At 38.5% G+C, this 26870-nt stretch overlaps 1 protein-coding gene across 1 annotated transcript in view; it reads right to left on the bottom strand.

Moving 5' to 3' along the window:
* Positions 1 to 1075: 1075 nt before the first annotated feature.
* The window catches only part of LOC126184182 (BTB/POZ domain-containing protein KCTD12), a 114792-nt gene continuing 88997 nt past the window's right edge, over positions 1076 to 26870 (bottom strand). Inside the window, exon 2 of the mRNA XM_049926550.1 lies at positions 1076 to 9175. Within this exon, the coding sequence (XP_049782507.1) occupies positions 8753 to 9175 (423 nt within the window). The 3' untranslated portion in view covers positions 1076 to 8752. The remainder of the gene's footprint in view (positions 9176 to 26870) is intronic.

Raw genomic sequence — 26870 nt, 5'->3', positions numbered from 1 at the left:
CGACAATGGCAAAGGGTGAAATGTTTTTCTGCTACCATTTATACACCATTTATTATGCTCAAAAGCGATCAATGTTCTGCTGTAAGAGGGTGACTAACCCTTCGTCCGGTGAGTCTACGCTTTTTCTCATTCTTATGGTATTCAAGCAAAATTTGCAGAGGACATTCCAACAATTGTCAGTACGTCACGGGAGTTCTGTGGTATATTTAATTCTTCCGTTTCTCTCCTAAATTAATTGATTCTGTTTCTTATCTGAGATTTTTATCTTATTTATTTACTGAAATATTTTTTGTTGTTCACAACCGCTCTGTACCTTGCTGAGTGTTGTTGCTATTCGTCATAATAATGAAGTGCTTCACTGCCAAATAACTTGCAATTCAGTCTTACTCTTCTTTTCATTAAACTTGATGATGTACTTACATTTGGATTAACACACTAATATTATTTTCTGTTTAGAAAGAAAGAGACGAGTTTCAGCTGTTTGCCAGAGTGGAACTTCTGAGTAAGTCCTAAAATTCCTCATTATCACATGAAAATCACAATATCGTAATGCATACCCATCTGTGTAGATTAGTTTCGTGTTTGCGTTACTAATTAGTCTGTAATGATGTGGGAATGCTAATGAAGCAAAACAGTTTGAAGTGGACTGAACAAAGACGTTATATCTGAGGTTCATCCCAAAGAGCTAAGTGCTCTTCCTGCTGAGAGACACAAGCATTTTCCACTTAAAATGCTTGTATCTACATCACATAGCCGTACAGGCTCAAAATACATAATAAATCGACCTGTCTGTATGCTTTGACTCAAGTAGTGTGTATTATCAGACAGCAAAAACTATGAAACCTGTTCTCGCAAGGTGCGAAGCTATAGAGTGATTGAGACTGTGGAAGAAAGACTCGTTCGTATGATTGTGTTTAACTTTTTGTCTCCAAGTTAGGTAAACTGTGTTTAACAATTGTGTAAAAACTAAAAAGCCACCAAATAATGCCGTAGAAACACAATTTGTTTTTTAGCTGTATAGCTTGTGTTCTTTGAGGTTTTCATATTTTATTGAGGAGAAAAGAAAGCCATAAAGTTCTAAAGATCTTCTTTTATTACGTGGAAACAAACTAATAACCAATTACACGGCGGATGACACAAATGATAATGACATTATTTACACTAGATACTATGAGAACATAACAGATGCTGAGAATCACTTCTCTTTTACATTAACATCCAACAAATGAAATTTGTTACATGAAAATTTCTAAGAAATTCTTACTCAATCTAGTGCAGCTACACAGCTGGCATTACGACAAATACCGCTCGAGTTCAGTTGACTCTGTGTTAAATGATTTACTACAGACATTACGTTCTAAAGTAACTGACTTAAACGTAGCGTAACAAGCAGAATCACAGCTTCTATCCCAATTGTTCTACAAAAGTAACAAAATTAGTGGTCCAGTAATTGTCCACAAAACATCGTCTACAGAAGGTTGATACTTACTTCTTGCTATAGAAACTGTGTCAGTTAAGAATTACAGTTGAGTAGAGAAAATATAGATAGTATTAGTATCGTGTACATGTACTTTAAACAGAGCAAGATTTACAAAGTATTTATTATTTATAGATTTCTTATTTGTCATATATGGAACTGAGGTGATGAACTGTATTTATAAATTTTGTCTACCACACAGTAACACACATTCACTTTACGTAGTATACTACTGATTAATGGTTACTTCATTTCACCACCTAGTACACACACACTATGGACATTAGTGACTTGATTTCTTCCTGGGTCTGTGAAACAAAGGAAAAGAAATCTTTGTATCTAACAAATAAAGGCCAATGTCACTACCAATCAACAGTAGACACATAATGTGTTTGTGTACCCTGTCTCCGATAACATAGTGTTGCATTCTCTAAGATATATGTATCGATAAATCTGTTTCACGTTAAGAGTATTTCTTACAGTAAGGACAATTTTACAACTCTGGAGCTGCTGGATAATTGTCAACTAAAGTAATGATTTCTCTTCCATTGAGCATTTATTTTGATTCTAGAGCTATAAATAAAAGAACGTTAAATTTAATAGATATGGTTGTCAATTCAATAACCTCATCATATGGTCATTGATGCTTTATCGAAGAAACTGTTGGTTGATTGAGGCTTAATATATGTGGCAAGATGAGTTTCATACACAGTAACGTATATGAACATTCCTCAGCTTCATACATAGGTATTTGGCCATGAATTACTATGTAATTTGAAAGTAATATTGGTAAGGCGTTGATGTGAAGCTGTATTTTGTGTTAGAAACTTTTCATCAAGTTATAAATGTATACATGCAAAAGTGTCAACTTAGTGAATTAATATGTCCTTGGTATTATACTTTTGCAGTCAGTTTTTATAACTCCTAGACTAGAGTTTAAGAGATGATAGTTGGTGTAGTGCAAAAACATGAAACCTAGAATTAGCTTTAACCTTTCTCCATCTACATTTGGTGATAAATTTCTGCATTTCTAATTACATTCTTCAGGACACAGAATAGATGCACCAGAAGAACAGCCATCGAACTATTGACATGGTAGCATGTTTTTGTTATTTGTGTATCTTCATTAAATTTTTTCATAAACAGAAAATTTAGTTTTATGCCCTCAGAAAAATGAAATACTTTAACAGACTCTGGATGAGATATTTCCTTTACTTGTAAATTTAAGCACCATACAACTCTTTGTTCTAAATTAAATAAGTGACCTTTCATTACTGTCTTGCATCAAGTTCCCATTCTTGCAACAAAATATTCGAAATATATTTATCAAAAAGTGAAAAGCATCTTTTAACAAATGGTAAAATGAAAATGTCAGTGTGGTGCCTAAAATATTGTTTTAAATGTGACCTTAACTAGATGCAATGAAGAATTAATGATGATATAACATCATTTCAGCAGTATCAACATTTTATGTTGAAAAATTATGCTGATATATTGGTTACACATTTCTTATGTGCCAGCTAAATACCAAACATAAAATAAGAGGTGTACCGTTTTTAAATCCATGATAATAACGTTATATAAAACATCTTTGAAAATTGTGAATTATTATGCACTGTTGCAAGTGTAATGGAATTCTAAATGTCACTTACAAATCGGCGGATAATAATATCTCATTAGACTCTCTTTTGTTTCTATGACAATTCACATACTTGGGGAAAACCCCTGTCCACTACGATCGTTTGTCATCACGTGAAAATTAACGTGAAAGTTTCATCTTATTACATTAGGACAGTGCATCCAATAAGCCGTGCAGGTAAGATTATCCAGTTTCGATATGTAGCCCTTTTAGTGGCTGAATAATAACTGGAGCAGGCTGACCTGCTATTTCAAATTTTAGATTTAGAGTTCTCTTATGTTATATCTTCAAACATGAGAGGAAATAGCAGCAGGGAGATACTAGACCATTATTTTTTCCTTCTCAGATTGCAGTATGACAAATATACACTGGACCTACTACATAATCTTTGTAATCGTTATAGGTGTGCTTAGTTATGTAGTTAATGATTCTTGTCATTTAAAACCCCTTGGTAAAAGTTTTTGGTTAGTTGCATTTTTTACAACGGTCTTGTTGTTCGCACCCTTGGACACACTAATCACCACTAAGCTTCTTCTAGTGGCTGCACGACATTCATTATATGACACATGTTCTTTGTCTGACGACAATGAGATGTACTCCTTCCTCTTATACTTTTATATATTGGAATAATAGTATAAGTTAAATGAACATCAGGTAAATCTAACATAATTGGCACCTTGCATTACTTCCATGCCCCTCCCACCATCTTTCTTCTCATACAGGAACTCTTTGGGGAGACTAATTTTATAAGAGTAAAACAAGGAAATATTGGATTCATACCTTTAACCACTTAGGAGACAAGAATACGACAAAGTGATATTAACGACTGCAACGCCATTCAATTCTAATATAGAATAATGTTTCATTTATTTCACATTACATTGTTTTGATAGCTAACAGTAAAATACGTTTTTTCTCCAATCAATTTCTCCAAAAGTATTTTTTTATTATGAGAACAATAAAATAAGGATACGTTATTTCTAAAACAGTAAATCGAACTGTGAAGTAAATTAATTTTGTGCCTAACACGTTTTTAGATTGTGGTATCTTCTTTCAGTTATGAATACTACAGAAACTATTTTTATTTTATGGCATTGCAAAACTCTTGCCTTTCAAAAAACACATTTTTTTAAACAAATTATGTTGATCTTTTAAATTTTTGTCAACCTCTTTCACTCGTTAATTAGCATAAAAAATAAATCAACCTTCCCATAATACTTCATTTTATTTTATCGATAATTTATTCAAATCGAATGTAGTGTAACTATAATTTTAAGCTGTAATCCTTTTTAGCTATAAAGATTCAATGAAACTGGTATTTCAGGCCATATCCATAGACACCATGATAAACAGTGTGTTTTTTATTGAGTTTGCTATAGTGAAATGAGTATTTGAGGTTATATCCCACACAGATATATCCCACACACACCATGATAAACAATGTGTTGGCTATCGAGCTTGCTAATGTCTTTGTGCACAGTATCTTCACGAATACCTTATCTGCCTAAGGGACATCAGCATTAATATCAATTGTCTTCATGTAATCTAACACAGATGTCTAGCTATTGAAATAACATAAGCCAAAATCGAATAATGTGATGACATAGTAGAAGGTTTATTGTTATAACAAATCATTTTGTCTTGGGCGATAATGTTGTATATTACAGAGCAGCTAGAGTAAATGTCTCATTTCTATCCTTACAAGAAGTGCTTCAGATATTAATTACATGCCTAATGCTAGAAGTTCCTGATGTTATTTACGTCTATATGCAGTAATATTCGATGTCTGTTCGAACTGGAAAGACTATTTGTCTTATTAACTATTTGTCTTACCCTAGAAACTCCTTCTTACCTAAAATGGTTTATGTTCAGTATTGTATATCTGTTAACATAATATACTGAATTATGAATATTATCACCATATTTATTAATTTGTTACAGGGATAAAATGTTATGTACTTATTACTTAATATTGCATTAACATAAATTATCAACTGAAATCATGAATTTAATTGTAATTGTCAATGATTAACAGAAATTTGGGTACATGATTCCAAATTAAGTAATAAGCAGTTTTTCATATGTATGATCTGTTGTGGATCTTCATCAAATGACAATGGTGTTTGAATCTATGAATAATATTTCATAGGTTAGTGAACAAATATTAAGTGAATAAAAATATATCAGTTATCGTCAGAATACATGCTCGAATATTTTTTGTACTTGAAAATTTCAAGGAATGACTTAAGAAACAATAATGTTTTACTGCAACACAGTCACGAAAATCACACAGAATTCACTTTTGTAAATAAATGAGAACCACTTAATCTAGTGGTACAAAATAAGTGAACAACTATTTATTAAAGGGAAAAATTGATTTTACCATCTATATGTTTTTCAGTGATAGCTGAAAAAAATTAAACTTTCATAGTTAACAGTAAAGAGGTAATCGTAGAACGGCGCCATGTAGAATATAAATAAGAAATTTGAGGCTTGGGGTGAGAGTTTATTTTTCAGTTCCTTGTATAGATCCTATTCCAGATATTATAAGTTCGATTGTCCAGATTTTCCAGAAATTTTGTAATAACTTACAAATTAAGTATCACTATTCTGTCCTGATAAGAAATCTTAGCTCTTAATCAGTTTAAATGATTGGAAATAGTTATATAAACATTGTTCACAGAGAGTCTGTACATCTGACACAGAACTGTAATATTTACTGAGGTTGATGTTTCCATGCTTGAATAAATACCAAGAGCGAGATGCAGTAAATTATCTAAAGAAATAAATTTTTATGTTTGTTGAAATCAGAAGTGAAAACCAAATTAAGTAGGAAATTGTGATGGTCAGGGAGATACTGGCTCACTTAAATATAAAAAAAAAACAATGAAATGGAAGTAACAATATTTTTCCTCTTGTTCAGAAGGTATAACCCACATTCACATCGTTTGAATGCATGTGTGTATATTTTTTCTTTGTGTCTCAAATTTCTAGATGCCATTTTACTTTTTTTTGGAGAAGGTTGGAGATTAAAAACGAAACTTGCTATTAACAGAAATGAGATTCGTGAAATAAAGCACTGCATACTCAGAAACATAAAGTTTAAAATTTTTGAAAGTATGTGTGACTTCTAGTATATGCAGTAACGAAGAGCGGTCACAGGATGAAGGGTAACGTGCACCCTCAGATGTACAGAGGAGAAAAATTTTGAGAGAAATACAAGTCATTTATGTTACAGTACGTGAATGAACAAAGTGCTTTTGTGTTTCATGTTAACTGAAATCATATGTCAACATGTTAGACATCAAACTGCCTACTGTTATAGCCAAACTAACATATCTGGATACATATGTGCTGTAACGAATGCCTTAAGCAAATTCTAAATTCATCTATGAGAGATATATGGCGTTAAGAATGTGGGAGAAGAAGGCATAGTGGTTGAGTGGTTGGAGGGGGGAGGGGAGATAGAAAGCAAAAGAGGGAAAAGGGTGAGGCAGTTTTTATATCCTCTTGATGTATACGTTCCACGACTACAAAGAGAAAGATGTGTGTTTCATGTCGCTTCAATATCTCCGACAGTCATTAGATATGTTGTGGATTTCTTGATACTATACATAAGCAGGCACATGAGCGCCTATGTTGCCATACAGGATACTGATGAAATTTTCGGTACTCCCTCAACTGATCGATTTTGTTGGGCTTTAAAGGTACCGTCTCGGTTTCTCCAATGTTCTGCTACAGTGTGAATATCTTTAACTAAAATAACAGCACTGTGTGCTGAGTTTCCAACGACTTTATACAAATTATGCACATATCACAATAGATCAGCATAGAAACACTTATTTTCTTGGACGTTTTCAGTAGATCTTGTTGGGCCCTGTGCCCCAAAATACTTCTCATGTAAGTAGTTCGATTCATAGCTTAAATCACAGTTTATAGCTCGTATCATCCGTAGTAAAGTATACTTTTAAGGTGAGTATTTTTACGTCACTATGAGGAGTCACTTATCCTAAACAGAGACAACGTGTAAGCTCAGTTAACCTTCAGTTTTCCTTTCTCTTGTGGGTCAGTTTTGTCCTTCTTCTATAACTGCCCGCCAGCTTTATGTACTTGTCTTTGTCAGTTAGTGAATATGTGTAGTTTTGTATCCATCTGCATTCTTTAAATACTACGAAAAGTTAGTTGGCTTTTTTGTGAGTTCCTCGCATACCCTTCCAAATAACGAGTTGTCACTGAACAACAAAAACGCTGTGCACAGCAGAGGCTTAATTTTAGTCTTTTATTTACCGAAATGTCATATCCTATTTCGGCATACCTAAGCCAACTAAATTGTCCTCCTTTCAGGCTTTACTATGCTAACAAAATCCTTTACCATCACTTCTGTCCTAACGAAGGTTTTAATCATTGGTTTCAGTGTGGTTTATATGTCAGTACCTAAATGACGGATCTACAACTCCATTTAGGGCCCCTGAGTCACAATAAAAAATGAATTCAGTTGCCGTGGTGTTAGAATTGCATTTGCATGCACCGCTGAAAACGTCTGCGGTACTCGTAACCTATAATCTAAAAACACTGAACACGTGATGAAAATTTATGTTTCTGTTCGTCTCCGGCGAAATAAAAACGAAACGTGAGGTGAGCAGATTCGGTGTATATGTGTGGAAATGAGGAACAGATTATCGCACAACGTTGCCCTTTTTCAGTAATTAATGCCTTAAATACAGTGTGTATAATACATGGAATAGATATTTATTTCACGAAAGTGGCTGTAAACCTTTGAGTATTACATTTTGCAATCTCGTAGGTATAGAAGATATTCGTCCGATAAATTTCAACTACAAATAATTCTTCATTGCATCAGATGAGGTGATATGCCATTTATGACAGAAAGGAAAGAGGATGTATCCAAGGAACAAGAACCTAAGGCCGCACATTGATATTAATTCTTACGGCACTACACTGCCGTGTCGTTGCCAATACGTTTGTGTTTCTTTGTACAATTTGTTACTATTCTCTAAAAAAGTATATTTTGTGTAACTCACAGAGTAGTACCACAATAACTATCCTTTCGCCAACATATGAAAGTAACAGTCACCAAATCGAAAGTTAAACGGTTACCATTTACTAATTTTCCGTATTCGTATGTTCTCGAAGTGACAATTTTTCGCTAAACAGTCGTGGACACTATTTCCAGAAATGAAATATCTCTAAAAATCTGTTGCAACTGGTGCAACTACGGATGTTCATGGGATTAGATATTGGTAGATAATTACCAGGCCCTTTTACATCGTAAAGTGTCGCGAAAGAGACAAATCTCTAATTCGAGACTCACAGACTATCTAGAAAACACAGCTAATACGTCGTGCTGTCATGCAGAATTTGTATTTTTCCAAAACATCGGCTGTGCATGTGATAATGACTAATAATAAGCGTGCTGTTCAGTAGTTTGTATCGCAATGATGAAACCACGACTCAGATACAGAAAACTCGATTACGTTTTTAGAGGTCCCGGAGACTGCGCATTTAAGCAGTACACCTCGGAGGGGAACTGAGTTCACCGGGTTCTCAGTTAGTAACAGCGGGGATTAGAGGGCGGGGGGGTTGTGGTCGGAAGGACTACTTACTGGGGAGGCGCTCTACTCGCGCACAAACACAAACTCGTTGTAGTGGTTCCAGCGGTTCTCCTCCGTGTCGACCCCCGGCTTGAGGTCTGTGACGGAGCCGCCGGCCGTTCCCGAGCCGCAAGAGCCGGCCAGCTTGAAGCCGTGCTCCTGCAGCATGTCGAAAGCCTGCTCTATAAATGAGTGCTTGAGGAAGAAGCGCGACGTGTAGCGGTCGCTGAGCCCGTGGTCGGGGTCCCGCGACTCGTTCAGCGTCTCGCCGAAGACGTCGCGGCAGAGGGCGACTCGGCCGCACACCAGGATGCGCGACAGCTTGCGGAACTTGACGTCGGCCAGCCCGTCGCGGCCGAATGCGAAGCTGCCGCGGTAGCCCACCGTGATGAAGCCGGGCGCTCCGCGGCCCTTGCCGGAGCCCGCACACGCCTGATCCTCTTCCTTCTGCGAACAAGCACACCGATCACGCTTCCGTTCTCGGAACAACATCCTTCTTTTCACCTCAAACATATTTTGACACATGGAAATTTCGATCTCTCCATCGTTGACGATGGCATTAATGAGCCGAGCAGTAACAACGTATTATATTAGGCGAAAAGGTGCAACATTAAAGCCTACCGAGGGCTATACATTTTTGATGTTGATTATTCGTACAAAATACCGGGTGATCAAAAAGTCAGTATAAATTTGAAAACTTAATAAACCACGGAATAATGTAGATAGAGAGGTAAAAATTGACACAGAGGCTTGGAATGACATAGGGTTTTATTAGGACAAAAAAAAAACAAAGTTCACAAAATGTCCGACAGATGGCGCTGGACTGCAAAACGTCAGTGACTGCGCATGACAATCGTCGTGCTTGGCCTCCCAGGTCCCCAGACCTCAGTCCGTGCGATTATTGGCTTTGGGGTTACCTGAAGTCGCAAGAGTATCGTGATCGACCGACATCTCTAGGGATGCTGAAAGACAACATCCGACGCCAATGCCTCACCACAACTCCGGACATGCTTTACAGTGCTGCTCACAACATTATTCCTCGACTACAGCTATTGTTGAATAATGATGGTGGACATATTGAGCATTTCCTGTAAAGAACATCATCTTTGCTTTGTCTTACTTTGTTATGCTAATCATTCCTATTCTGATCAGATGAAGCGCCATCTGTCGGATATTTTTTAAACTTTTGTATTTTTTTTTTTGTTCTAATAAAACCCCATGTCATTCCAAGCGTGTGTGTAAATTTGTACCTCTCTATCTACATTATTCCGTGATTTATTAATTTTTCAAATTTATACTGTCTTTTTTATCTCCTGGTACATGGTTGATTTCGGAATACACATTCCATCGTCATATGTATTTGGAGAACTAAACACTTGTACAGGATGATTCACAAGGACCTCCGGGATTTAGAGGACGATTGTACGAAAACTACAAGACATCTAGAAAAGAGATACGTCAGTTAACCTCTACCAGCTTCAGTTCGTTGTGGCGTACTTGCAGTATGGGGTAGGCAAGTTAGAATATGTAGACACCAGCGGAAAAACGCGCCTATCGGAGCACAAAAAGGCGAATATGCTCCTGTTTAAAATACTCTGACTGAAAAGTGAGGTTCCTCTTTCTACCTTTCTCAGTAACTTAAAAAATGTTCTGAAAAGTTTTGGCATGCAAACATATTCGAGCTGCCTTTAACATGCAACTCATCTCTCACTCCCACAACCTCCACAACTGCAACTCGCTCACACCCACTAGTCCAGCGCTGTAAGTCGCTCATACCCATCGACACACGCTTGCCCATTCTTTCTCACTCATTCAAGCCAACTCATTGTCATTATTTCTTTGTCACTGAGTCTTTTCTCAAATTTAGAGTCTCCTTCGTTCTATCCTACTACTACTGTCTCCACTCGTTGATACTGCCTTTCTCTTGCTCTCTCTTACTGCTAATATATCATTCATTCCTTCCCACTGCTGCTGTCTCTTCTAACTGTCACTACCTCTGTCTTCCCCGTTGTCATTGTCATAGACGCTCATTATCACTGACACTCGCCCACTTTACTTTCTCTTTATTCTCCTCCCAGTGGCACGTTCTCGTTCACTCATTTTCTAGCACTGTTCCGTCACTGTCAACTATGTTCCATTGTCACTGTGTCCCTCACTTTCTCTCACATTGCCACCGTCTCCTTCACTATTTCTTTACCACAATAACTGTCTACTATCTTCCTGTATTTATTATTTTTCCACCTCTTTTCAACTGCCACTGTATGTTTTCTCTCAGCACAAAAAAAAGAAACGCAAATATGTTCGCATGGCAAAATTTTTGGAAATTTTTTTAAAGATACTGAGGAAGGTAGAATGAGGCAACTGGTACCTCACTTTTCAGTCAGTCTTTCAAAAATTTTTTGTGCACCGATAGGAGGATTTTTCCGCTGATTCCCTTCTTTCCCTGTTAAAACAGGGAGTATCAATCATATGAAAAGAACTATGATTTGACTGTTTATTTACGTGAAACTGAAATGACGCAAAACTAATTCCACACCTTGCGCTTCAGTACTACAACATGGGGTCCCCAGAAGCATTCTGATGATAATGGAGAAACTTTACAGCATGTTTCATCGTGCTACGTCACTTTATAAACTACGTTTTCGCCTCACATCGGATTTTACGTGTACGAGTAGGATAACTTTGAACGTCTGTATCTCGGAAACGGATAAAGATTTTTTTTTTTAAATTTAAAGTTGTTTGAGATCGGAATGTTAGGAATACGTAGTAAAGTAACTTGTTGTGCATAGCCGTCATGGAAACCGAGGCTCGTTTTCGGTAGCCAAAAGACATGTTTTCTGATTCTCACTGGAAGCGCCCATGAATTAAAGTGTGGCTCCATAAACCTCTTCAGGCGCACCATAGACCACATGTAAATTAAAAAGAACCAACCGATTTGCTTCATTTGACTAAGGAAGTGTGTAATATTGAAAATTTGACCCGTAAGAGCCGGCTGGTGTGGCCGAGCGATTCTAGGCGCTACAGTCTGGAACCGCGCGACCGCTACGGCGCAGGTTCGAATCCTGCCTCGGGCATGGATGTGTGTGATGTCCTTAGGTTAGTTAGGTTTAAGTAGTTCTAAGTTCTAGGGGACTTATGACCTCAGATGTTAAGTCCCATAGTGCTCATAGCCAACCCGTAAGATAGTTACAGTAAGTCGATTTTTCAGCTGGGTACACAAATGGTCCCTAGCCCAAGGACTATACAAAACACTTGAACCTACCTTTGTATTACCAACAAAAACGGAGGTATGAGCTCTCAGTAAAGCCAGTTTTGATACGCGACGTTTTGGAATATATTAAGTAGTGCATGCTGTCGCGTGCGTTCCAGCACGGGGTTTGAACAAAAGTACGGAGAAACGGCAAGAAATGCGTGCGTACCATAAATGCAGTTGCTAGCCAAGACTGCAGGTTGCGCTGTTGTATCTGACTACGAACGGCACCTGTGCAATGTCCTCGATACGTTGAAAATGTGTTCTTTGTTGTTGTGAGTATATTATGTCGGAGCTAAGTGAATTCCAACTTGGGCAAATTGTTGGTACTCTTATGGTGGGTCCTTCCGTAACCAAGGGAGGCGAACTATTTGATGTTACATCGTATAATATTTATACCGCATATATGGAAAGCTGAAGAAGATCTACACTAAGCCGCAATGCGAACGAAAGTGTATGTTGTATGATCGTGAAGGATCAAGAGGACTGTGACGAAAAATAACAGGATGACAGCTACAAAAGTCATTGCAGAGCAGAATGTCGCACTCACGAACCTCGTCAGCATCAAAGGCACATCAAGGGAGCTACAGAAGCAGGGAATTTCAAGGCGAGCCGGAATTCCAATACCACTTACCAGTGGAGCAGAAGCCCGTAAGAGGGACAAGCGATGCCCTAGGCATAAAACCTAGAATATGGAGCAATAGAAGAAAGGCATTTGGTCGGATAAGTCTTCTTTCACACTGTTTCGAACTTTTGGCCGAGTTTACGTCCCAAGAGTGAAATAAGGCGGCGATTCTGTATTTGTGCAATCGTATCGTGGTATTCCATCGACCCCATGGTTACTCTGCAGCGACGCATCACTGCCAACGATTATGTGACTTTTTTGGCTAATTAGATCAATCCCAAGGTGCACTGGTTGTTCCCTAATATTGATGATGTGGTCCAAGGCGACAAGGCATGGTAATGTATTGTGTTTTTGGAACTTCTATTTTTCTCTCCAACACCCGTATCATCCACTACATATTGTCATACGGTATCGACAGGCAACCCAACCAACAGATTCCGAAAGCGGGCTGTTGTGACCTCTTACCAGGACAGTTCGTGTCAGTTACGTCAATGAATTGCACACCCGAATTGACGTTTGCTGCGACACAAACGGTGCCCATACTGAACACATTTTAAAAGAGTTAAAAACTTGGAGAGATGCTCGATCCATGGATAAGTGTCTATTTTCTATGTATCACGTAGTTTTTGAGCAGTTGTCTTCTGGAAACCATTAGACTCTTATGGACAGCCGTGTATATCGACTCAATGGAGTACGCCCATGCGTAGATGGCTGATGATACAAAGTTATACAGAATTATAACATAAGTAAAAATCACGTCACGTTTTTAGAAACATTATTTTTTTTTGTTCTGTAAAACGTATAAAATCCAAACCGACTGTCCAGCTTACCAATCAAAACAGAGGTCTCCGAAATCACGTATTGTAAAACATTTTTCAAGTGTAGCTCGTTGATTTTTCCCCTCGCGGAAAAGTAGATATCGTCTATACGCACGTGGACGTATTTTACAGAATCGTTAAAGACGAGGTGGTTTCTTAAATACATCTGATGATGGAATATGAATTCCAGAATAGATCGTGTATGTTGCATGAGTAATCAATAAAGGGGAGAGTAATCTTTCACACGATAAAACGCATGAAGTTGCCTGCAGTCCATTTTTATGTACCAAAAAATTTCAGTAAATCAATTACGAACATCCGGAATGAAATTTTCACTGTGCAGCGGATTGTGCGCATATTTGAAGTTTCCGGGGAGATTAAAACGGTGTGTCAAATCAGAACTCGAACCAGAGAACTTCCACGAGTAAGCTCGGAACTTGCAAAGGTCCCAGTTTCGAGTTCCGGTCCGGTGCACAGTTTTAATCTGCCAGGAAGTTTCATGAACAACTTGTTTACGTTACCTTATTATTAATCATAACATGTAGCCATCAACTACATTATTTTAAAAAATTTAACATACATCTTTAGTTTTTAACTGTAGAACAATAACAAAGACACAAATTCTGTGATGTAACTCTTTTGTAGGTCTAACTATAATTAACACACTTAAGAGCCAAAGAAATTGGTACACATGGTAATATCGCGTAGGGCCCCCACGAGCACGCAGAAGTGCCACAACACAACGTGGCATGGACTCGACTAATGCCTGAAATAGTACTGGAAGGAATTGACATAATAAATCCATAGATCCACAAGAGTACGAGGGGATGGAGATCTCTTATGAACAGCAAGTTGCAAGGCATCCCAGATATGCTCTATTATGTTCATCTCTGGGGCGTTTGGTGGCCAGAGAAGGTGTTTAAACCCAGAAGAGAGTTCCTGGAGCCGTTCTGTAGCAATTCTGGACGTGTGGGGTGTCGCATTGTCCTGCTGGAATTGCCCAAGTCCGTCGGGATGCACAATGGACATGAATGGATGTATATGATCAGACAGAATGCTTGCTTACGTGTCACCTGTCAGAGTCTTATCTAGACATATCAGGGGTCCCATATCACTCGAACTGCACCCCCCCCCCCCCCAACACAATAACAGAGCCTCCACCAACTTGAACAGCCTCCTGCTGACAGGCACGGTCCATAGATTCATAAGGTTGTCTCCACGCCCGTACACGTTCATCCGATCGATACAATTTGAAATGAGACTCGTCCGACCAGACAACATGTTTCCAGTCATCAACAGTCCAATTTCAGTGTTGACGAGCCCAGGCGAGGCGTAAATCTTTGTGTCGTGCAATCATCAAGGGTAGACGAGTGGGCTTTCGGCTCCGAAAGCTCATATTGATAATGTTTCGTTGAATGGTTCGCACGCTGACACTTGCTGATCGCCCAACACTGAAACCTGCAACAGTTTGCGAGAGGGCTGCACTTCTGTCACGTTGAACGATTCTATTCAGTCGTCGGTGCTCCCGTTCTTGCAAGGTCTTTTTACAACTGCAGCGATGTCAAAGATTTGATGTTTTACCGGATTCCTGATATTCACGGCACGCTCCTGAAATGATCGTACGGGAAAATCCCCACTTCATCGCTACCTGGGAGATTTTGTGTTCCATTGCTCGGGTGGCGACTGTAACACCACATTCAAACTCATTTACATCTTGATAACCTGCGAGTATAGCAGCAGTAACCGATCTAACAACTGCGCCATTTTTTTGGCATGTTGTGTCCAAAGAGCGATCGCCTTTGGCGATTTTTGCTTCTGGAGTGGCAAGGTGTGAGAAATGGTTTCACTTTATTGTGTGTTCACTTGCAAAGGAACTTGGGCTCTCTATGGGTCCTTGAGACCTTTGAGGGTGTTGGTTAGGTAGTCGTACGAGTGATGGACAGTAACTACACCAAATAACTGAAGATTGCATCATCTATGATGGTCCTGTGGGGGTGCAATAATGGCTCGAGACACCTTGTATTTGTGCCAATATTGTGGTAGGGCGTGGCCTACATTCGCAAGTTGGCGGAAATTTCCCCGATACTCGTCTAATTTGTGAAAAAGACGAGTTGCTTGGTCTTTTATCTTCTCAGTGACGTATTTTTCTCCAGTCAGCTCCTGTGTTCCTCTCGTCCTGGCCAACCGAGGGGCGCCCAGACACAAGTGCACCAGATTGTTGTTGTCTTATACAGGGTGTATCATAATTAATGGCGTAAACGCATACAATTGAGAGCACATAATGCTAGAATCAAAAATGTCTCAGTAAGGTCGAAAATGCGTAACTTAAGACCTACGAACAATTTTTCATCTTCGATACTGTGAAGAAAATCTCTTCTACTGCAAGCTCTTGGCTTTTCACAGTTTGGGAAGTAGAAGTATGGACCAAAACAAGAAAAAATGCTAGTAATCATTTCCTCTAAAATGCATACCTTAAAAGTTATGAGCAATTGTTCATTAGAAGAGTTGTGTTTCTATGTAGTGAAGATGAGCACGTTCTCATAGCTCTTAAGGTATACATTTTAGAGCACGTATTTACTGGACATTTTTTCTTGTTTTGGTCCACATTGCCATTTTCCAAAATATGGAAAACAAAGAGCTTTCGGCAGAAGAGATTTGCTTCACAGTATCGAAGATGAAAAATTGCTCGTAGCTCTTAAGGCACGCATTTTCGACCCTATGTTTACTGCGACTTGTTTGCTTCTAGTATCGTGTACTTTCAACTATATGCATTCACGCCATTAATTATGACACACCCTGTATAGGCGTTGCTGACCGCAGTGCAGTATTCGGCCTGTTTACATATCTCTATATTTGAATACGCTAGCCTATACCAGTTTCTTTGGCGCTTCAGTATAGAATAACAGTTCATTGCAAATTAGAATTTCTGTATTGTATTGCAATGGCTTAAATGACGCGAAGCCCAGAAAGTCGAGTCACTCTCAGTAGTAACATGTGTCGCCGAAATAAAAGTCTCTTCATCATCTACTTATTGGTCTTCTTATGATTTGAATGAGGTACCGTGGGTAGACTGGGAAAGGCGCGATCTTTCTGAGTTTGACTGAGGGCATATCGTGAGTGCCCGGAAGCTCGGCACGAGCATTCCGGAAACTGCACGCCTTGTCGGGTGTTCGAGGAGTTCTGTGGTGAGTGTCTTCAACACGTGGCGAAACCAAGGTGAAACCACGTCCAGACGTCGTGGAGTTTGGCAGCCAACCCTCGTTACAGATATCGGTCGTCGTAGTATGAGCAGACTGGTAAAAGGCGGCGAACTGTGGTGAAACTAACATCACACTTTAATGCTGGGCAGAGTAAAAGTGTGTCTGCACACGCAGTGCACTGAACACTCCCAACGATGGACCCATGCATGTGCCAATGTTAACACCACGACATCGGCAACTACGACTGAAATGATCACGTGAACATCGGTACTGGACGGTGACGCAGTGGCAGAGCGTTGTATGAGCTGATGAATCCCGATATCATCTTCGTCATTCCGAAGGGAGGGCGCGAATCCGTCGTCTTCCAGGGAAACAGCTCCTTGAAATTTGTACTGCAGAACAGAGACAAGCTGTCGGCAGCTGAATTATGCTCTGGGGAACATCCACGTGGGCATCCATGGTTCCAGCAAAGCTCGTGCAAGGCACCATAATGGCCAAGGAGTATCGTAAAATTGGTTGGAGACTACGTATACCCCTTCATGACAATCAAATTTCACGACGATAGTGGATACGCTATGTCACAAGGTCAGGAGTGTAATGAAGTGGTTCAAGGAACCCAGTGGCGAGTCCAGTTGATGTGTTGGCTCCCAAACTCAGCAGATCTTAACCCAAAGCTGCCGAACTGGAAAGTGTTATTGATGTGAGGTTTCCGCAGAATGGATTGGTAGTCGGGGACTCGTATTGTTAGCCAATCAACAGATTGTAATAATACTTATAAAGTTTTTTTGTGCAAACCTACACTATTTTTAATCGAACAATTGCTATTGAAATTAACAAACTAAAAGTAGTGTAAATTAGAATGTCAGTGGTGTTTCTTGTAGGTTTCTAGTGCGAGTCGTTTATGAAATGTAATATTTTGAAAATTTCCCACACCGACACTTGTTCGCGTAGTTGTTAAGTACGACGTTGTTTGTTTGGTAACAGTGTGCTTGTGTGCTCCTTGAGTGCACTGCGACTTGCTAGTCACTTATTGTGTGACAGTCCAAGCGATAGGTCGTGAGTGGACGATGGGATTTACCAGTGCAGAAAAAGCGACATGCTTATGGTGTAGGGAGAAAGTAGGAAAAATAGAGTTCGTTCTTGTAGTGTGTATGTGGCATGATATTACAACTGACGTCAACCGTCTCGGTAATTATTATCAACCTTTTTCAGCAGTTACATGAAAGCTGTAATGTAACACCTAGACAACGTAACAGAAGGAAACAAGTGACGACAGAATGAGGGGGGCGGGGAGATTTAATGTTCTTGCTGCTGTTGCAGTTGATCCACACGTTAGCTCCCGCGCAATCGCACGAGGAAGTGGCACGAATCAGGCAAGTGTGCTACGAATTCTCCATCGACATAGGTTCCATTCCTGTCGCATATCTCTCTCCATCAAGAGCTGCATGTGTACGACTTTATGAATCGTGTTAACTTATGTACATGGGCATTAAGGCAGGATACTCCTGATGTATCGTGTATCTTGTTTAGTGATGAAGCCAATTATGGGCAGGTTAACCGCCGAAATATGCACTTCTGGCCTGTTGACGATTCCCGTTAGCTTCGTCCATGGAGTGGAAACGTGTAGTGTGGGGTAATGAACCATCAGCTCACAGACTCGTGTTTCAGAGACGGAACACTGAACGTGCACAAGTATCGCAGCCTCCTAAAAGACCAACTTCCACGGATGCTGGATACATTGCTCTGCACACTAAGTGGAACATGTGGTACTAACATGAGGGCTCTCTAGCTCATAGTGCACGAAGTACTACAACACGTCTTCACGAATTTTTAGAGTACAGAAGCGTATAATAAGAGTAATGAGTTGTGTAAATCCAAGACATCATGTCGAAACCTATTCAAAGAATTGGGCATATTAACCACAGCTTCTCAGTATATTTATTCCTTAATGAAGTTTGTTGTAAATAATACATCTCTTTTTCCTACTAACTGCTTAGTACACAGTATCAATACTAGGAAAAATAACAATATACATAAAGATTAAAAATCACTTACTCTTGCCCAGAGAGGAGTCCAGTATTCAGCAACGCATATCTTCAATAAGTTACCAGCAATCATTAAGAGTTTAGTTTCAGACAAGGCACAATTGAAACATAATTTAAAAGAATTTTTGGTGGCCAACTCCTTCTATTCTATCCATGAGTTTCTCAACAAGTGCAGTAGACCATTTTAATGAAAATTTATTATACTTCAATTTTTGACAATACTTGGTTGTAACAACCAAGCAACTACCTACTGTGTGAATGACAGATATATGGAAAGCAGATGTAAGTCTTAAGTCTGTAAATAGTGGAAGTTTAATTTTAAATCTTGTACATAATCTGACTGTTCTTAACTGAGGATCACTGAAATGAATAATTTACTTTAATTTTTGACAATACTTGGTTGTAATAGCCAAGAAACTAGCAAATATCTGAATGATGGATTTAATGAAATCAGATGTAAGTATTAAACCTGTAAATATTGGAAGTTTAAATTTAATTCATGTACATAATTTTACTGTTTATTGACTCAGGATCATTAAAATTAATGAAACTCAAGTTTTTCTAATTACATTTTTGTAATGTGTTTATCTGACATGTTCCACACCCAGGAGGATTCCCTCTTTTATGGGTCTATGGAATGAATAATTAATCTAATCTAATCTAATCTTTCCAAATCGTTGTATTGGTCGCAGAGGACCTGTGCCTGCCGGCCCATTCCCCGGTTTTGACGCCTGTAGACCTGTTCTATGGGAAAAGCTGAAACACGTTGCCTACAAGGATATACGAACTACACCCGATGATATGCAAAGGAACTTATTACTGCAGCCTATTCAGAAATCTCCGATGAAATGTTAGCACGTGTGCAACAGTCGTTCCATATCAGACTGGAGCCGGCCGGGATGGCCGAGCGGTTCTAGGCGCTACAGTCGCAGGTTCGAATGCTGCCTCGGGCATGGATGTGTGTGATGTCCTTAGGTTAGTTAGGTTTAAGTAGTTCTAGGTTCCAGGGGGCTGATGACCTCCGAAGTTAAGTCCCATAGTGCTCAGAGCCATTTGAACCATTTGAACCAGACTGGAAGCATGCATTGCCGCTGACTGTAGTCATTTTGAAAGTAACCTGTAATGGTCAATTGCCTCTTTCTCATTACTGGTCAGGACCCACATAACTAGCGTATGCACTTGTGTTGTTCTTAAGTGTATGCTACCACAGGTATAGTACAAGTGTCGGTGTGCGAACTTTTCAAAGTACGGTATCTAGTAAAAGACCGGCTCGCACTAGAATCCTGCAACAAAAACCACTGACATACTAATTTACCCTACTTTTGGTTTGCTAATATCAATAGTCATTGTTCTATTTAAAAAGCCTTTGAATTTACAATAAGTACACTTTCTAAGCTTTATTATAATCTGCTATTTTGTCTAAAACTGACATCGTGAGACCGTGGCTGTGTACAATTAATTTAGGTTGATTCTTACAAAGAAGAAGACAGCAACCAGCCCATATTAATACTGCTCTTTATTTGAGTAAATAGCGCCGTAACCGGTTTCGAACTGACAAGTTCATCATCAGACGGCTGTTCACAAGATTTACAAGATGCACTTTACATAATCGTCAGTTTTAGATTTTTATTCTTCCACTGTAGCGAAATATTCTTGGTGTGTTGTCATTTCTAAACCGGTTACGGCGCTATTTACTTAAATAAATAGCAGTATTAATAGTGACTCGTTGCTGTCTTCTTCTTTGTAAGAATCAACCTACATTTATTACAATCTGTTAGTTGGCTAACAATACGAGCCGCTGACTACCATTCCATTCCGAGAAAACAGCACATCAACAGCACTTCCCATTTTCTCAATATTTGTGTTACAAGTTTTACGTGATTCACCCTGTATAGTTATTATATCGCTAATATTTTTAGGTATCCAATGAATTTTATTAAGGAGCTATCGGTTGACGTTGTATTAATTTACGAAGTGTGACATCAAACTGCACAAAGAGAAGAACGTGGGAAGAAATAGTAGTGTTCAGTTATTTCCAGCAGTTATGACTCTGAAAATGTAGTTTACAAGGAGAAATCGGAAGAAAGGAGAATCAGCATAATGTAAGACCATGTGTATATAACTACAAGAACTTTGATGACAGTCTTGAGCACGACCCATCGTATAAGTATTTAGAAGTAATACTGAAAAGCAACACTGAATGGGACGATTACAGAATGTGACTGTTCAGGAAGTCCTCTGGAAGACTTACATTTGCTGTGTTTTGAAAAAATGCAACGAATCTGTAAAGGTAAGTAAAATGCGCTAGTGAGGAAAATTCTACGTTATTGTTGCAGTGTTTGAAGTTCTTTCCAGGTACACGTAACAATAACTATCTAAATAATCTCGAGTCGCGCTGCTGAGATTATACCCCATCCAAAACAATGCTTGAGGAATGGTTTAGGAACTTACATTGGAATCCTTGGAAGGGAGACGACGTAGATCTCTCGTAACCCTCTTGGGTTGATTAAGAGACTGTGTTTTTGAAGAAGACTTTGTTGTGACTATTATGCTGTCACCATCGTATAACTCGAGTATAGGGCATGAGAATAAAATAAACGAAATTAGGGCGCATACAGTGACATTTAGACAGTGAATTTTCCCTCCTACAATAATCGAACTGAACAGGAAATAAAATTGATAATATTTGTGCTATGTACCCTGCGCCAAGCATTGTACAGTCACAGAGAAAATATTTACGTGTAGGTGTAGAGTATATTACTTCACATTGAAATAAGTTCCTCCAGATACAGTTGCAGCAATAAGGGAGCGCCCAGAAAAATATTGCGACGAAAATAGTCTTGATTTGGAATAACTTCCTTCAAAACTCAACTCCACAAATCTAACTGCACAGAAGGTTTTCAGTGAATTTTCTTTTGTTTCATTCTAATATGTGCCTCAATTTGACAGTATACAAAGGGCAACGCATATGTAAAATGTCAATACCGACACATATTACTAATAACTTAAACTACTTTAAAAGAATAAAGTTTTATTTTCAAATCCTGGTAACTGTGACTAATAACTATTATATCAAAGATCAAATGCTATACTTTCATTTGTCTTGGCAGGCATGGCACGCATTTATGGGATGGCTATTGTTAGTGATAAAAATTTTGCCTGTGATCTTTACTTCCTCGCTACAATAAATGTTGTAAATTTAGGTTTAAAACATTGTAACATATGAAACTTAACCATGATTTATCACCTTTTTTTCCCAACACGTCAGTCCAAAACAAAAAATTGCAATTTTTAATACTTCAGTAGCACATACGGGGGTTGTTCTGAAAGTAAGGTCAGATCGATCGCGAAATGGAAATCAGACCGAAAATCTGATGAACTTTTGCACAGATGTGTTGAGCAGTGTCTCTAGTATGCCCATTGGTCGTGTCACGTCGCTCTTTTCAGTTCTAAGCACATAGTAAGGACGTAGTGATCCCTAGAAAATAGCGTCTTCCGCCAAGTATGGGTGCCTGTTGAGTGATTTCGCCAGATTTCATGCATACCCACATGACGTAAATTCATGACAACACCTTCTTCAAGATAATTCTCGGTCACACTCTGCAGGGCCAATGAAGACGCTCCTGCAGCGATGGTAAGTGTTTGATTACCCACCCTACTGCCCAGACTTTCATTTCTATTCGCATGAACCGCTGGATATGAAGACAAAATTTTGGCACAGACAACGAGCTGCAGGCTTGCATAAAGAATTGGAAAAAAACACAGGCAGCTGCCTTATATGACGAAGGTATTGGAAAGTTAGTACAACGCTATCACAAATGTCAAAGTCTGAGCGGCGACCATGTAGAGAAGTAGTTGGAAGGTGTAGCTAACTGTTGCAAATAAAATATTTCTTATTTTCTCTATTTTCATTTCGCTAATGATCGTACCTTACTTTCCGAATAATCCTCGTACATTCTTGTTCCAACAGAGAAATAGTTATATCGCTAAATTTGTCCCATTGAGAATGTTTTTGTGATACCGAAATACAAACAAAACTAAAACTGATATCTGTACCTTAGCTGTTCTTAATGTTAGGTAAAAAAACTTCGTAATTATCGAGCTCGTTATAAGTATTCTTCAAGGTGGAAAAAGGTTATCAAGATATTCAAAGTTATTTTTAAAGTTTTTTTTTTTTAAAAAAGAGGGTGCATTTTAATATTTTATGACAGACAGCTTACAAAAGACAAAAAGTTGCTGCGGAAATCCTTAAAATATATGGATGATGAAATAGCGCCACATGTAGCACGCAAACAGCAACGTTATGCTCATTTCGAGCAATTAGATTAGATTAGATTTACTTTCATTCCAATTGATCCGTAGTGAGGAGGTCCTCCAGGATGTGGAACATGTCAGAAAAACAACAATACATGACAAATATTTACAATTAAAACAAATAAGCTAATGTACCATTCCACAGGTCCCAAGTGGAATGATCGTCATTTTTTAATGAACACTAAGAGTCATTTTACAAATAATAATGTACTGAATTTAAAATAAAAAAGTTTTTTATTTATTTATAAGGTAATAAACATGTAATACAACTACTGTAATACTTATTTACAATGAACACGTTACTGCACTGAAATGGTGCAGAAGTTAGATTATACTTTTACACACACACACACACACACACACACACACACACACACACACACACACAAATTTTCAGTGAACACATTACTGCACTGAAATTGTGCAGAAGTTATGTTGTACTTATATACAAATCAGTTGGTTTTACTAAGAAATTCATCAATGGAGTAGAAGGAGTTGGCCACCAATAAATCCTTTAGGCTTCTCTTAAACTGAATTTCATTGGTTGTTAAGCTTTTTATGGCTGCTGGCAAGTTGTTGAAAATGTGTGTTCCTGAATAATGCACACCTTTTTGTACAAGACTAAGTGACTTTAAATCCTTGTGAAGATTATTCTTATTTCTAGTATTGATTCCATGAATTGAGCTGTTGGTTTGAAAAAGTGATATATTTTTAATGACAAATTTCATTAAGGAATAAATATATTGGGAAGCTGTAGTTAGTATCCCTAGTTCCCTAAACAGGCTTCTGCAGGATGTTCTTGAGTTCACACCACATATAATTCTTACTGCACGTTTTTGTGCCCGGAAAACTTTAGCTTGGCTTGATGAATTACCCCAAAAAATAATCCCATATGACATTATGGAATGAAAGTAAGCATAGTATGCCAGCTTTTTCAGTTTTATATCCCCTATGTCTGACAAAATTCGCATTGCAAACAGAGATTTGTTAAGACGCTTCAGCAGTTCTGTGGTGTGCTCCTCCCAGTTGAATTTATTATCAAGCTGTAATCCCAAGAATTTAACACTGTCCACTTCTTCTATCTTCTTGTCATTGTATGTTAGACATATACTCTTGGGACACCCCTTACAAGTTCTGAACTGCATGTAGTGTGTTTTTTCAAAGTTTAGTGACAAAGAATTGGCTAGGAACCAGTGATTAATGTCCACAAATATTTTATTGGCTGATCTTTCTAAGACTACACTTGATTTGCTATTTATTGCAATGTTTGTATCATCGGCAAACAAAACAAACTTGGCATCTGGTAATGTTACTGATGAAAGGTCATTGATATACACAAGGAAAAGTAAGGGCTCCAAAATGGAACCTTGTGGGACCCCACATGTAATTAGTTAACTCGTGTTAACTGCACTCAAGTTACTGAGTTTACATTGAGGCGAATATAATTCCCCAGTTCTTTTGGAACACTCACTACAAAGTATGAAACCACACACAATGAACAAGACTGTGAAATATATTTTTCTTTTTTGTAACGCACTGTAAAAGAGGGGGAAAAATACACTAGTGTGCAAAACTTAAGGGCGAAAATAGTTTTCGGATGACGTGTCACTGCGAAGTAACATAGCCGGATGAAACTTGGATCAAATGTAGAAATAACTGCAACAGTATGGTACAGAAAGCAACTGTAAGAAAAGCGCAATGAGACGAACAGAGACGGCACTTTTATTCAAAGACAATGATTACACTATAGTCACCGCGATTTATAATGGTCCCTTGATATTACAAAAGGCAGACATGGTTCTTAATAGGGTGTGTTGTCATGGTGGACAGTAGTGCATGCTCTACAGTGTGCTCACATGACGACGACAAGGTTGGAAAGGAGTTCCTATGGTAGCGTTCGGCCGGCCGCTGTGGCCTAACGTTCTGAATGACAATTTTGTACTTTGAAAGGAATTTTCGAACTGTCATTTACCCTAGCGCGCGTACGCCCATGTGGTGTGTGTGTGTGTGAGTGAGTGAGTGATAGAGAGAGAGAGAGAGAGAGAGAGAGAGAGAGAAAGAGGTACATAGTATGTATTTAGCGGACTGACACATTCCGCGTCAGAACGAGGTATCCTGCGTACAATTGAAAACAAATCAGTTAACAGTAACTCTTCTCTGATTTAATTCTGTGTTTTAGATCTTGTGTTAAATACGATTTCATTGTATTAAGGATTAGCAGTCATCGTACCGTGGTGGACATCTTATTCCAAATGAAACTTTTAGAGAGATGGATGAGTTTTGGTGAAACGTTAGTGTTGGTGATACGTTAGTGTTGATGCACTGCAAAAACATGCCTCATGCAAAGTTAACGTTTCACAAATAGCTTTCAAGTTTCGACATGTGATAGTTCCTAGAGCAGCAAGTAGCTTCTTAATACATGGACATCAATTGTCATAGTTCTATGTAGTACAGTACATAAACAAATATAATCAGTTCAGTTTAACTACGTACTTTTAACATCGATGAGTGCGCTTTAAATTAGGAGTAGCGCGTTAAGTTCTCTATTATAGTTAGGAGGGAAAGTTTTGAAAAAATTGGAGACTCTACTACATATGAAGCCACAGTGTGGTTTCTTCATATTTGTAGACTAGATATCGCGTAATAGTGTCAGCAGCCTTCATCTTTATATTTACCACATTTTCCGCCTATTTTCTAGCGAAAAATCGTCTTGGAAAGTATTTTAGGTGCTGTCAAGTGCCATTAAAAAGATAAATGATACTTTCCAAAGAAAAGCAGTACTATTTTAAATAGCTCAACAGAAAAAGATATAGGAATTACGCATAAAAAAGTAAATAATTACCGCTTGGCGCATTGTTAGCTGTCGATACTGTGAATTATATTAGAATCATAAGCTAAGGATAATGAGGAGGATAAGAGAAGGTAAGCAGTCCGTGTGAACGACTACCAAGACTTAGTCACAAAAACGCAATTGTGCAATTGGTGTAGTAAAATAGAATTATCTGATTCGGAGCAGGAGATGATTGAAACTAAATACAAAATCATTGCATTAGATCGATAATGCATCTATCGACTTTGCATTTCCGTTGTTAGCAGAACGTATCTTGTTGTTGAAGCTAGTACACGTGAAGTAGAAAGCACGCCAGCTGGACGCTCTTTTACGAGGCACAATCGTCGATCGATTCGTTTCAAGACATAGTAACTTTCGTCGTAGACCTTCAGTACATTATGAAATACAAAGGCGTCTCTAGGACAATTATCTATGTAGCTCAAGAGTTTGAAGTTTCTACTCGAGTTAACTTTTTCTGATAACAAAAAATAGTAGGCTAAGAGCAGTTAGTTGGTATGTAAGTTTACACTAAGGTTAGTAACATCGCTACGATTCCATCAAAGAACTCGACAGTTGCTCTTCACATTTGAATTCAGTCTTATTAGAACGAAGGGAAAGCAGTGGCTGGTACAGTCATCACCGAACCGTCGAGGCAAGAGACGAGTTTGGTGGTAGAAGGGTTGTGATATGGGGAATTGGGGAGGCAACAGATTGTACGAACTCACAGAGTCTCATATCTTCATTGGTAATTGGAGGAATATCGTGACCGCATAGAGACACAAAGAGCAGGTACTAAAATCACATGAATAAATTTTCTAGTTCTTTCACGCCTTCTCGTACCTATCAAGCTTATCTGGTGAGTGTATATCCCTTAGTCGGCGAAATCCATTGTATGGACTGGCTCACGCTCTCTTCGAATCTGAGTCTTAAGGAACACATACGTAATCCATTGGTGACACGAATGAAATCAGTCAATCAGCACCCTTAAAGAAGTGTGTCCTTCGATCTCACTCAGTAGTTCTAAAATGCTTTGTAAACTGCTCAAGACAGTTTTATGTTG

Source organism: Schistocerca cancellata, chromosome 4 (genome assembly GCF_023864275.1).
Source record: "Schistocerca cancellata isolate TAMUIC-IGC-003103 chromosome 4, iqSchCanc2.1, whole genome shotgun sequence".
NCBI lineage: Eukaryota > Metazoa > Arthropoda > Insecta > Orthoptera > Acrididae > Schistocerca > Schistocerca cancellata.
The sequence above is the reverse complement of the archived record's forward strand: the minus strand, read 5'-3'. Positions and strand labels throughout refer to the sequence as shown.